The sequence below is a fragment of the Balaenoptera borealis genome (genome assembly GCF_965194805.1).
Source record: "Balaenoptera borealis genome assembly, chromosome: 7".
Taxonomy (NCBI): domain Eukaryota; kingdom Metazoa; phylum Chordata; class Mammalia; order Artiodactyla; family Balaenopteridae; genus Balaenoptera; species Balaenoptera borealis.
In genome coordinates, this window is record NC_138864.1 from 97534831 (window position 1) to 97549708 (window position 14878).

General features: G+C 34.5%; 1 protein-coding gene across 8 annotated transcripts in view; it reads left to right on the forward strand.

The window, feature by feature from the left end:
- CFTR (CF transmembrane conductance regulator) overlaps window positions 1–14878 on the forward strand; it is a 192992-nt gene that overhangs the window by 60748 nt on the left and 117366 nt on the right. For all 8 annotated transcript variants that reach the window (XM_082399969.1, XM_082399968.1, XM_082399975.1 and 5 more), the window contains 3 exons: window positions 645–891; window positions 2836–2928; window positions 9129–9311. In XM_082399969.1, coding sequence (XP_082256095.1) covers window positions 645–891; window positions 2836–2928; window positions 9129–9311 — 523 coding nt within the window. The remainder of the gene's footprint in view (window positions 1–644; window positions 892–2835; window positions 2929–9128; window positions 9312–14878) is intronic.

Consider the following 14878-nt stretch of genomic DNA (forward strand, 5'->3'; position numbering starts at 1 on the left):
TGCAGATTCTGGAGGCCTACTGCAGACTCAGTCAGTATCTCTGAGTGGTGGGCCTGAAACTCTGCATTTTAACAGGTTTCTCAGGTGATTTTTACTCATGCTAAGGCTTGAGAACCACTCCTCTATGGCTTATATGTTATTTTCAAGGTTCCCCAAAGCGAAGCTAGAACTTCTAAAATGTTAACAATCCATTAGGGAATCCCAGAATTGTCTTTTTCCTTTATAAGTCTTTCAACATTATTCTCATATCCACACTTAATTACTTAAAACACCAACCAACCAACAAACAAAAAATTATCAGAGTCATTAATCTTAAAAATTAATAAAGAAGTGAATAAAGATATAAAAACAATATAATAATTATAGTAATAATTATTAAGATTATTGTAATTTAAAAATAATATTTACAGGTATTATATGCAAGACACTGGTACATTCATTATGATCCATCTCCCTTTCAGATAAGGTAACTGAGGCCCAGAGAGGTTAAATAACTTGCACAAGGTCACACAGCTCATGCAGGGTAGAACGAGGATCAGAACACAGAGAGAAAGATTTGAGAGTCTATGTTCAGATTTTTAATTCCAAGATGCCTGATATTTGAAAAGTAAATAAGCATCCCAAATCCTATTTTTTTTTTATAGAACAGAACTGAAACTGACCCGGAAGACAGCCTATGTGAGATACCTCAGTAGCTCAGCCTTCTTCTTCTCAGGGTTCTTTGTAGTGTTTTTTTCTGTGCTTCCTTATACACTGCTTAAAGGAATCGGCCTTCGAAAAATATTCACAACCATCTCATTCTGCATCGTTCTGCGCATGGCAGTCACTCGGCAATTCCCCTGGGCTGTACAAACTTGGTATGATTCTCTTGGAGCAATAAACAAAATACAGGTAATGTACCAAAATTGGGCATCATCACAATGAATTTAGAACAGTTTAGAACTTTATTCATGAGCAAACTCTCTGGAGAGGTATTCTTGGCCTTGGGCCTGTTTGATGCACAGTATCTCCTGTCTTGATGTCTGTATGTGGTCTAATGAGCCCTTGTAATGAAAGCCTAGTGAAATAAAATGAAGGCCTGTGAAATTCTCTTAAGTCAGAGAAATTGAAGAAAATATTGTTTCTGTATTCTGGAGATTTTTATTCAAGTAATCAATCAATAGAGCAGTTCTAATGAACTTGGCAAATGTGCAAAATGATGGTGGCAGATTCATCCGGGAGTTATAAGATTTTCCAGCTAACACTAGGAATGTTCACCTTAAACTTTTCCAAGTGTTTTTCTGGACTGTATGATGGATGACAGTGGCATTTTATGACACATTAATTACCTTAAAATCTCAGCAAGCTGATGTAGCTGGTAATTTTGAAGAGAGGTTCTAAAGTCCTCAGGTAATGAGACTCAATTAATGCAAAGCTAACAGAATCAGCACCATAACCTTGGGTGTGGTTATTATTTTTATAATTAATATACAGTTCAAAATGTTTTATTATACTTGTTTGATATCCATTTAAATAGTTAACCCAGAAAATAAATCATTGTGACATAAATTTAAAAAATGAGGGTGAAGGGTGAGCCACTTTTAGGTAGTTCTGCCATTATTTAGCCTAGGCCAGAGTTTGCAAATGGTGGCCCATGGACTTAATTTTGGCCCTTGACCTGTTTTATTTGACCTTTACATTAAAAAACAAAACAAAACAAAAAAACCTAAAACAACGCATTTGAATTCGTTGGCAGCATTTAAAAATTGTGTGCTGTCACATATACAACAAATCATGTCTTCAGCCTCTTTTGAAAATTTGAAGTATACAGTAAACTGGGTCCTCTTCCCTCACAAGCTGTGGCAGCTCCCCCCTCAGAGAGGGTCTGCCCTCTCCAGTTCATCACAGTCTCTACTTAGCCACCTTCCTTAGTTTTATTATCTTGAAAATATGTGAGTTTGAGATCTGCAATTTAGACAGATTGGTGAATGTAGCTCAGAACCATGGCAGCTCTTGGACTAGTCTTATTTCTTCTGTTAGTCCATCACAGCCATGTGGGAGGTGGTGAGGAGATAGAGAAAGAGAGAGAGAGAGAGAAACAGACATAGAGACCCAAAGAGAATGCATCAGAGAAACAGATTCACTAAACAGGAATACAGACAGAGAAACAGATCTTAAAAACAAAACTGGGAGAAAAAAGGGGAAACCAAAATAGAGATAGTGAGTGAATTGAAGAGGCGAGAAGGGAAAAAGTGAGCAAGCACCAGATTTTTAAAACTACCTCCTATGAAGAAGACTTCAGGATGCATAAACTTAATTTTTCCTCATGCTCCCACCATCTCTAGGAGCACTGTGATTCTGATTCGCTAATAGAGCCCTTCTTTTAGAATCAAGGTTTGATACCCTAAAATCAGTTAGATCAGATCTTCACACCTTTACTTAACCCAGAGAAGTGATGCTAATGATGTCTCTAATCAGGAGGGTGCTATAAAGATGAAGATAATAGTTTTCTCTCTCTTAATGTTGAATTGAGGCAATTGGTGGGTAATTCAGGTGTGCTTTATAAATTCATCACTAAGGGTAACATGTAATAGTACAAGGATGAATCAGTGGTATGTTAAAAATCTAATGTATAAAAACAGTTTTATAAAATATCACATTTCAAAATGATGAATTCTAGTACTTGGCAAATTAACTTTAGAACACTTATAAAATTATTTTATTAAGAAACAATTTCTAATATAATTCATAAAATCCAAGTACAGAATGCATCACTATTAGAGTGTAAAATAGATGTAATAATGTATTAATGGTATCCTGGTTCTGCAATACGTTTTTGCTCTCTTTTGCAAACAGGATTTCTTACAAAAGCAAGAATATAAGACACTGGAATATAACTTAACAACTACAGAAGTAGTGATGGAGAATGTAACAGCCTTCTGGGAGGAGGTCAGATATTTTTCGTTTTTGTTTGTTCTAAATATTTAAGCTTTGCTTGTTTGTGGTTCTGGTTTTCATCCGGATGGGCAATAAAGTTAGAATGATGATAGAACTTATTTTATAGATTAAGAGGTAGAGGCCCAGGAATATTAAATACGATAGACAAGCCTCGTCATTTTTTTCTAAGTCATGTAATTTGTTTCACATAACAAATTAGGAAGTAATACAAAGCTCATAGGTTTTGGAGCCAGATAGAGCTGGGTTTGAATCCTGGTTCTGCCATTTACTATCTGTGTAATCTAGACCAAGTTACTGAACTTTGTGGAGCCTCTCGTTCTTCATCTATAAAATGGGAATATTAATATATACCTTGCAAGTTTGTTGTGAGGATTGACTGAGATAACTTATGGAAAGTATTCAGCATAGTACCATGCACATAATAGTTCCTCAGTAAATGCTACCCTCTCTGATCTCAAGTTCCAATCCAATGCAATTTACATACACCAGTCACCATAAAGATGTATGAGAAATAGACCAATGTATTGTTTTCTACTATTTTTACTTATTTTAATTCACTACTAAAAATTCTCTCATATTTCTCATGGTCAGAAAAAATATTATCAATGATTTTTTTCAGCTTCTAAAGAAGTAATATTTGATTATTGAGAATACCTGTTGAGTTCCTCTTTCCTTATCACTTTTTTATGTTGAGTAAACATAGGAGTTATGAAACCAATGTCCCATTTCTACATATTTCACAATATCTTAAATTGGTTTTATTTATATAAGTAACCTGACCTCAAGGGCTTTACTATACTTCATTTTTTTAGATGTAAGTAAGAGAATAATTCTGTATCTGCCCAGAAAAATTGTGGAGAGGTGTGTGGATCAGATTGATTTTACTTCTTTGATTTTAGGAATTTCAAATGCCCTTCTAGGCATGAAGAAAAATAAGAAGTTTGACAGTACTTACAGACAATTGTTTTTCTAATCTCCATTTCACTCTGCTTTCATCTAATAAAATAGGTAGCATGCTTGAGCCCTTACAATCTGCCAGGTACTAGATAAGCACTTTATATGTTTTGTCTTATTTCTCATAACATTCCTATGATGAAATCTTAATGTTTCCATTTTGCTGATAAGGGAATGGAGGCTTAGGAAGGTTACAGAACCTGGCTCAGCTCACAGAACAGGCAAGGGCTGAAGTCAGGTTTTGGACCCCAATGTCACAGTCTACAACTCTTTCAGTGAACCTTCTGTCTGGCTGTATCCTCATCCTCCAGACTCTGTCAGCTATCAAATTCTGGACACTCCTTGATGATATTTACCCAGGATAGTGGTGCTTGTTAAATCTCTGCCATCATGTCTGAGACTTCAGCACCCACATGAGAAATCCTTCCAGTACTGTCCTCAGAACTTACATTTTACAGTTAGTTCAGAAGCTTCCTTTCATGGTCACATGCTGAGCTTGGTGAGCACCTAGACTTACTCCACTTTGGAAATGTCGCACTCTGGAATCTCTTTTTTAGTTCAGAATTTCCTGACCTTAGCTCTCTCAGTCTCTTCATCCCACCTTTACTGCCTTCCAATTTCATGAAAATTTCTAGGCTCCTTAGTTCTCCCTTTTGGACGACTCCTGGTTTAACCTCCACCAGTGACAACACCAGTCACTTCAGTTCTTCTCCCAGCAGCAACCTCAATTCCCTTTTCCTTTCACTGAATCTTTTGCTACAAAACATTCACTTGATATCTTTGACGAAGGAGGTGCTATCTGGGAAAATCATATACTCTAGTCAGTTACAAGTTTTATACAGTTATTGTTTCAACTTCAAATGGGCCTATAAACTTTCTTGGGAAATATTTTCATTTATATTTAGTTAATTTTCTTTACCATTTCTCTAAAAGCTTTTCCAGATTTTTACCACTTTCCTGAAACTCCCAATCTCTCCCAGGTTCTGCTCACCCCCAGCAGATGGCCTTGACTTCTGTAAGATATAGAGAAAATATATAGATGCTATAAAATATGCAGCATCATGTATGAATGCTTATAACTTCTTTCTTCACCCTTGGGATGATTTTTTTCTTCTCTTTCTTGTCTAAGTGAAAGATGTATGCTTCCTCCTGCCTTTGACTAAACTGTTATCGTCTTGCTTCATCTTCTCAGGACATGGGGCCAGGAATTAGTCTCTCTCTACAAGTTTCAACATCTTTTTTTCAACTGACTCCTTTTCACATTTAAATATTTTCAAGTTAAAAAAATTTCTTCTCTGACTTTTGCGCACCCAGCCTCATCCTCCAAGCTTGATCATTCTGCTTTCTTTTGCCATCAAAGCTGTTCTTGCTTCGTCATCTTTTATGACTTTTCCCTGCTGCAATCTGGATTCTGCCCTTACCAATACATTAAAACTGTTCTTTTAAAACTACTTATTTAAATTAGCTTTAGTGAACCACTCTTTCCATGTCATCTTATATTCTGACCATGACTTCTAAGTCTTCCCTCTCTGCCTCTTCAATGGTGATGGGCCACTGCATCTACACCTAGGCTTCCTTCAGGCATTTCATGCTCTCTGGGTGACTCAGGCTCAACTGACATCAAAGTGCTGATGACTCTCAAAGGCAAATCTCTAGCCCCAGTTTCTTTCCTGAACTTCATACATCATTTCTAAATTCCCTGCAAGCTCCTCAGGCACCCACATTCATCACTCCCCAAGCTTCATAAACCTGCTCCTTCCAGTGTCTTCTCCACACGTTTGATGATGTCACCGTTCACCCAGTTACTCAAGAGGCAAGTCCCTGATGAGTTATATATGACTCCTCACTCACACCACACCTGTGAGTAGGTACAGTTTCTATTTATGTATTGGGAAGCTGAGCTTTAGGGAGTGTAAGTAACTCGAATAAGGTTATACAACTGGTTAGGAGAGAGCCAAAAGGTCAGCCTAGGTTTCTCTGCCTCTAATTTTAAAAAGTGGACTAATGCTTTACTGTATACAAAATACTTTCATATATATTATCTCATTTAAAACCCTCAACAACTCAGGAGACTGAAGTTCAGAATGTCATGATTTATTACCCAGCTAGTTGAGAAGATGAGACAGAGACTGAAGTAAAGACAAAGGGTATCATAATCCTTCCTCTGACAACCACAGGGGACTTGTAAACACGGAACATGTTCAACTTTACTAGGGATCAAATAAAAATAAGGTCAATAGTGAGATTCCATTTTCACCTATAAAACACAAAAAACTGAACAAAACAATACAAAATAAATCCCAAACCAGAAAGCAACAGTGTTGATAATGGTTCCTCAAATCTAGCACTCTCATACCTTAATGGAGGAAAATTTGGAACTGCTTTTCAAAAGACTTAGAATTTTTGCTATACCTTTTGCCCTGGAAATCCCACGTGCGGGAATTTATACTTAAAAAAAAAAAAAGAGAGATTTGCTCCAAGATTTATAGCAAAATACATGCATCACAGAATTCTTAAGTTAAAAAGAAAACCATATAATGTCAAAAATAGAGAACTATTTATAGTTTATCCATACTCTTGGATACTATCCTGCAACTTAAAATTATATTTAGAAGAATGTTTAATGGTATGTGAAAATATTTATGATTTATTGTAAGTCAGAAAAAGCAGGTCACAAACCTTATGTATAATTTTTCCTTAATGTTGTAAAATATCATATGTATGATTTTATATATATATGTGAAGGAGTGGAGGGGTATCATTAAAATGTTAAACATGGTTTCTTTTCAGTGGTAGGATTACAGGTGATTATTTTTTTCTTCTTGCTGCTTTCATCTGTTTACCAAATTTCCTGAAATAAGTGTTTTACTTCTGTACTCAGAAATTAAAGTTATTAGTAAAAACAACCTTCCATTGGTCCAAGGGCTTATTGGATAAAAGTCCTATTTCTAAGCATGGCACATGAGCCCCTTAATAGCCTGCACTGCCCACCTTACCAAGGATACCCTTTGTCATCTTACCACATACATCTCACCTAGCCACTCACCGTTCCTGAGATCTATTTTGTTCTTTTAAGCCTAAAATGTTGTGCATCCAGATCCTTCTTCCTGGAACACCTAGACTATTTCTTGTTCTTGTGAAATAACCACTTACATCCTTCATAGCCTAGTACTGTGTCATTTACTTGGTCAAATTCCAGACTGAGTCAGTTGCTTTCTCTAATGCGCTCCTATAGGACTTGGTGTGAATTTTCGGTTGTAGCACTAAACACATTGCAGTATTAATATCTATCCATATGTTATTCTCCTATGTGGGATTTTTGAAGTGGTCTTTTTAAAAAATATGTATTTGTTTATTTGGTTGTGCCGGGTCTTAGTTGCGGCACGTGGGATCTTCGGGGATCTTTAGTTGCAGCATGCGGACTCTTAGTTGCGGCAAGCGGGATCTAATTCCCTGACCAGGGATCGAACCCAGGCCCCCTGCATTGGGAGCATGAAGTGTTAACCACTGGACCACCAGGGAAGTCCCTGAAGTGGTCTTTAATACAGAGGTGATGCTCAATAAATGTCTATTAGATAAATAAATGAATAAAGGAATAACAGATGACTTTGTCTCATTTAAAGACTTTTCATTGCCTACTTCTTAAAAGCTTTGCTTTTAGTTATCTGTTGACTGAAAGGGATGTTAGCCATTCATATCATAAGTATTCACGCAGTTGTCTTCAAGCTTAATTGCTTATGTATGCCCTAAAATAGTTCTGAAAAACTATGTATATCTGATACATTTTAAGTTGACTTTTCAACTTAAAAACTAATTTTTCAACATAGGTTTAAGTGGTGGCAAAGAATGTAATTCTTGTCTATTGTACATTGTCTTCATATGTTAAATAATTTTTTTCAAAACTTGGGAGCTGCAGTTTCAGTGCAATTTCATGGGAAATAAATGAATTTATGAAGTCAGGTCTCATTGTCAAGCCAATCAGCTAAATAATGTGACTTGCTTTATGTCAGGAAAGTGTGACTTGACTTTAAAATGCAGATAATAATTTGTATTAATTTATTAACTCATTAAAATTAAATAATTAATTAAATAATAAGTTAATTAAAATATCTTATTTCTCAATTCATTTCTGAAATATGATTCTGAGATGATAAGACACATAGATTGCCATCAGTTTGAAACTTGGGTGAAATAAGATGTTACCTCCTTCAGTATTTCTGACTTTGCTTTTATGGGATCACCTTTCAGGAGAAAATCATTCTCTTATGGTCCCATTGTTTGTATTACTGAACTTTTTGCACTCCAGAAAGTGCAACGTAGCTAAACTTAGGGCTGGTGAGAAATCTGCCTCTTCTGTGTAAAGTGAGGGAAGGACAATTGTGAGAAGGAAGTGGGAAAGAGAAATGACAAACAGCAGGCAAATTCTCAGGCAGATTAACTTTAGGAAGGAGTACTTTTGCATGTTGAGGATGTGGGAATACATTCCGTTAAAACTGTGTGCACTACCTTCCTCCTGATAATCTGTAGTGCTGTTTACTTTGGTTTGAAGACCTCTACCCTAAAGCTTCCCATGGGGCAGTATAGAAGCAGGGCACTTTCAAAAGAGAATTCCTTCTCCCAGCTACCCTTACAAAAATGGAATTCATTCAAATCATATGGCAGTATCATCACATTTATACTTAATAATAGCTAATTAAAGAAATGCTTTGAGCTTCTCAGAGGAAGGTACTACCAGCATGATAGAGCAGAAGATTTGGGTTGTAATTCTACTCAGGCCTACTACTTACGTGACTTTAGTTGCTTAACCTCTTTGAGTCACAGTCTACAGCTTTGAAAGAGAAGGATTATAAAATCTACCTCATATATTGTTATTCTGCTGAAGATTAAATAATTATGTTTATGTACCCAGCCTATAGGAGAGGATATATATTTATGTGTGTGTATATATTTACATACACACATATATATATATACATGCACACATATATATAGATAGATACCTTTATATATGTAGGTAGATATCTTTAATTAAATTTGGTGGTGAGCAACAATCTGAGAAATTGAAATTATTATTATAATTTTCAGATGTTTTGGATCATGTGCTCTAGAAATCATGTGCTATCAATTGTGTGCTGTAAAGTATGGGTCATGTGCCATGTGCTTTTCAAACTAATCATACATAATGCAAGTAGCTATTGAAAATATCTGAAAAACATGTTTGTTTGTTTTTTTTACAGGGATTTGGGAAATTATTTGAGAAAGCAAAACAAAATAATAACAATAGAAAAATTTCCAATGGTGATAACAGCCTCTTCTTCAGTAACTTCTCACTTCTCGGTGCTCCTGTCCTGAAAGATATCAGTTTCAAGATAGAAAGAGGACAGTTGTTGGCTGTCGCTGGATCTACTGGAGCAGGCAAGGTAGTCTCATTTATACCTCATTATGAAGATCTTAACTTGACATGATTTTCTCCTTTCTTTTTCTAGTTTGTCTGTAATGTAATAAGGTGTTTTGGAGAAATTCTTACATTGGTATTAGGAGAATACTTGGATGTAGAGTTCCTTATAATATAAGTTATTCCACTGATAGCATCCTCTAGCCTTTTATTTCTTCCTATTATTTTCAGTGACTTTTTCTTTTATATCTTTATATTTTGGACACCACTCAGCACAGCGTCATGCACATACAGGATGAGCATTCAATAACTTTATTGAACAAATGAGGCATCCATTTTTACCAGTCTGTGGCACAGACATTTTCTCAGAGCTGGTCCAGGAAAATCATGGCTTAGATTTTACTTCAATAACTGCATGTAAAAGGTCCCCATTTTGTTGACATTAGAATTTTGGAGAATGGACTCAGACTTGCTTATGATTTATTATGAGGAAAAATTATTGAGTTGGGACAGTTTTTTGAAGGCTATACATAGGAATGTTAATTTATTCAGTGCTGGTCAGCCTCAACACCCCCCCCCCACCCCAACTAATTATAAACCATGGATATTTGGAGATATATCTGACAAAAATTAATAGGTTAGAAAGCTAAAGGGTCAAACTTTATTGTCAGAGAAGACTTTATAGTGATCTTCAAAGATCTGAGTTATTGTTCAGATAATTATAAACACTTGTTGTCTTTATCTAGGAAATAAATTTAAAGGGCATGAAGGAATAAAATCAGGGATAAGAAAGGGCCTCCTGGCTTTGGAATGGGCTACTAAGGATAATAGGTATTTGCTTTGAAAGTCTATTAAAAATAGGTCCTTCATCCCATTTGACTATAATTTTAGCTTTGATGAAAGAAAAGGAAGGAAGGAAGAAAGCGAGGGAGGGAAGAAGGGAGGGAGGGAGGAAGGGAGGGAGGAAGGAAGGAGCAGTGCTGCTATAAGATAAAAATGTAAATAAAAATAGAAATACTCCTGAAAGACAGTTATTTATTAATGTCTAATATAGGAAGAACCATATTTTGAAGAATTTAGTCTGAGACGTGGGAAACAAAATGCCACAGAAAATTTCTAGTCATTGAATTTAGTGTTCATAGTGCTAGTGATATACAAGTTGCTTATTTCTCTCTCCAGGTACGTTTCCCCACATGAGAAACAGGCCTTTCAATAAAGTAGCTGTAGTTGTGCATTTTCTTCTTAGAAAAATGTGTTTCTTCTTCAAGTGCTACTTTTTCCTTCTATTTCTTGTATAATATTACTAGCAATTATCACTATTAAAAGAAAATGATACCATAGGAGGAGCTGCTAATAAACAAGTCACAGATGATCTAAACAAGAATGATTGCTTGTGAGCAGACAGTAATAGTATTTCACAGAATTTTTAAAATTAATTTTGTTTAGGTGTTTAAAATTACTTCTTTAAAGGTGTAAGCAAATAGCTTTGGGATTACAGATTACAAGACTTAACCAGCAATTAAATTTCAGGCAACTCTATTAAGAACTGATGAGCAGATAATTGCTGGCTGGAGTTACAGTTGCATCTTCTGGGAAGTAGATATGAAGATGGAGTCAGATGGAGGCAGTGGCCCCTTAGGAATAATTAAACCCCTCTGAGAAACAACTTGGCAACTCAGTCTAGGAGGATGTCCTTTCATAGTATAGGAATGGAGCATTTTATAATCTTATTAGATAAAAGATCTAGCTAAAATATATGATAGAATAATTGAAAATATTCACATTTCAAGATAAATCCTGCACCACTCAATTTGGTAATTTGTATATCCAAAGCCTTAAAAATAACCAAATAACTTGTCAATTTCTATGACTTATCCTAGTATGTTTGCAGAGATTTTATATATTCATCACAACATTGTTTCAGTAGCCCAAAATTGGGGGAAGCCCTAAATATCTAACAATAGGGGATTGATTAGATAAATTTTGGTGTAGTTATATAATGGCATGTTATTCAGTCAGGCTAAGGGATGTTAAAAAATGACTCTGAAGATACTCTTAAGTGAAGAAAGACAACAGGTTATAAAATAATATGTACATTATGATCTGCATTTTATAAAAGCATATATATATATGTGTATACTTGTGTCCAGAAGGACATTATGGATCAAGTAGCTATCTCTGAGATTTTGGTTGTATTTTACATCTCTGGAAATCCAGAGATATAAAATACAATAAGGTCAGGTATAAGGATTAGATAAGCAAATGTACAGAAAGCCCTTGATGCAGTACTTGGAACAAAGTACATGCTTAATAAATGGTAGTTGTTTATACTGTTGTTAAAACTTTGTAGAAAAGCAAGAAAATGCAGATAGAACAAAAAATATCGGGAAAAATGCACATTATTCCTAATTTCACCTCTTAGGGATAATCAGGTAAATATTTTGAAATATTTTTCTTCCAGACATTTTCCTATATATATGTGTTTATAAAAACCAAAATAGGATTATTCTCTAATACTGTATTGTAACCAATTTCACTCAGATAGAAATCAAACACATCACAAAGATTTATCTGCAGAGCACTGTCATTCCCAATGGCTGCATAGCATTACATGTTTTTGTTGAATATTCAGATTATTGCCAAGTTATTTTTGCATAAATGATGTTGTGATGGCATTCTCTATTATTTGTAAATCTATTGCTCTGTATCTTTGTGCATTTCATAATTTTCTAATGATCAGTTTCTAAGACTAGGATTGCAGAGTCAAAGAGTTTACAGATTTTAAAACCTAATTTTTATTGCACTGTTTAATTTTTGAATAAAACACACGTCTTAGTCTCTTTAAAAAAAAACAGTAAGGTCAGGTTTAATTTTATCACTCTCCCTTGTTATTAATGTCTAGACTGTAGGGGAACCATGTCTTCTTTGTTTTTATATTCCAAGGACTATCATAGTACCTAGCATGTAATAGGTGCTTGATATAAATTTATTTAATTGAATGTCTTTGGGAAAATGAATTTTGCGGGGGGGGGGGTTCTAATCTACATTCAATATCTTTCATTTATGGAACTTCCTTGAATTATTTTAATTAAGCAGTATTGGTGTAAGAGTCTACACTCCTGGGTATCCCCAACTAAAGGCTGGCTTATGGCATCGCCCCCAGGGTGTGGGGATTTTTAGTTCTTCTGTTGTCTACACAACTGAAGCAGGTCTGTGGCCTTGCTGACAACCCCTGACACCACATAGTCTCTGTCTTCTGCCCTGGCTGGCCTTGCTCTGGAACTCTTAGCTTGCTCTGCTAATAACTGAGCATCAGATGTGTGGAATGGCTGTTGGCTTCTGTTTTTGCTTACTTTTTAAATAAAATACAAAGTCTGCCAAGTTTTATCAATATTTGGTATTTTATATATATATTATATTCAATGATGTTTACATTTAACTTCACATCTCTCAAAATAGCAAACTATTGATAAATGTTTATATTGATAAATATTATATATTTATCTATATAAGTTTATATAGATAAATATTGTTAAATATATATTTAACCTTTTTATTTAACATATACAAACCTATATTTAACCTGTATATTGTGGGCATATATATGTATACATATATATGTATATATACACATATAATATTATATGCCTACACATATATATATCTATATATTATATATATAGATATGTAATCCATATATAATCAGATCCATTCCATTGTTGGGATTTATAAAGCTGTTCTATATGAAAATAACACTTCTAGTTTTAATTTTTATATAGAAGAATTTTATGTAGAAATAAGGAATTTTGGATTTTTTTTCCCTATACAATAAGAATTTTAAAATTTACTGAACTAGATATCACAAAGATGTCGTCTCTTGTCCCTCCTTTCTTCCTAATATATTTTAGGTGATATTATTATTTATTAAAATTTAATCAAAAATTAAAAATTCTGGAAAATTAAAATGTATAAAAAGTTGAAAATTTTCCCTCTCACTTCTGTTTCTCCTCTGCTTATTTGCCACTTTCCACCATTCTTTCTCCCAACCCAGGCAGCTACTCTTGTTAATTTTTTGAATGTATATGTATTATATATATCGCTACATAGTATTTTATTGTTTGGATAGAGGTCTGTAATGTAATGAGTCACCTATCGATTGACAATTTGGGTTATTTCCAGTGCTTAGCTAACACAAAGAATGATGCTATGACTAATCTTGCATATATGCCATTCAGCACGTCTACAAGTATTTCTGCAATGTAGCTTCCTAGAAATGGTAAAGCATTTGTATATCTGTCAAACTTCCTGAAGGTTGCATCGATTTATTCACAGGCCATACAGTCCACATAAGATTGCAGATTTATTCCCCCACAGCATCCACAGCAGACGGCATCTAATTTTTGAATTATTTCCAGTCTCATTGGGTGAAGCCATATGTCAGTGTGTTTTTCAATTTGCACTTCTCTTATTATGAATAAAGTACAATATCTTGTCATATGTTTAAAGGCCACTTCTATTTTAATTTTTGGTAAAATATCTGTTTGTATACTTTGCACAATTTTCTAATGGGATGTTGGTATTTTTCTTTTTGATTTTAAGATCACTTAAGAGGGAAATTATTCCTTTGAGTGATATAACTTGCAAATATTTACTTCAGCTTGACATTTTTTCCTTTAGTTTTCTGTGCACAAGATTTTTTTAAATGTGATTTAATTTATCTTTTATGTTATGGCTTCTGGATTTTGAGTCATAGAAAGGCTTTCTTACTCCATTTTTTTTTCTTTCTTTCTTTCTTTTTTAATTTAGGCATCCTTCAATGTTTTCTTCAAGTATTTTATGGTCTTATTTTTATACTTATTCTTTGGCCTGTTTGGAGTTCATCATGCATATGGTGTGATATATGCCTACAGTTTTTTTGTTGGACCTCCAGTTGGCTGTTCAGTTGTTCAGCACCATATACTGAATAGTCTATTTTTCTCCACTGATTTTAGATGCCATCTTTATCAAACACTAGTTCTTTTATGCATTTGGATCTGTTTGTGTAGTTTTAATTCTCTTCCATTGGTTTCTATATTTATGTACAGTAATTCACTGTTTAAAGTTTTTGAGCCCTTCTAATTTAATATAATGTATCATATCATTAAATTATTGAGTAAAATACAATATCATTTAGCGATTATATTGAGTAGCTACTTTGTGCCAGGTACCATTCTAGGCCCTGAGGATATAGTAGTGAAAAACCCCACAACATACCCTCTTCCTCAACCCAAAAGGCTCACATTCTAGTGGGAGATATACATATATATATATATATATATATATATATATATATATATATGTGTGTGTGTGTGTGTGTGTGTGTGTGTGTATGTCATATGATAGTAAATACTATGAAGATAAAACAGAAAGGAAGATTGGTGATAGGGGTATGATTTTAAGCAGTGGAGATAGGGAAGGCCTCATTGAAAGGTAACATTTGAGCAAAAACTTGAAGGAGGTGAGAGATTAGGTCATGTGGCTCTCTGGGGAAATCTTCCAGGTAGGGGGTGGAGCAAACCTGTGAAATGGGACTGTGTCTGTCCAGTTCACACA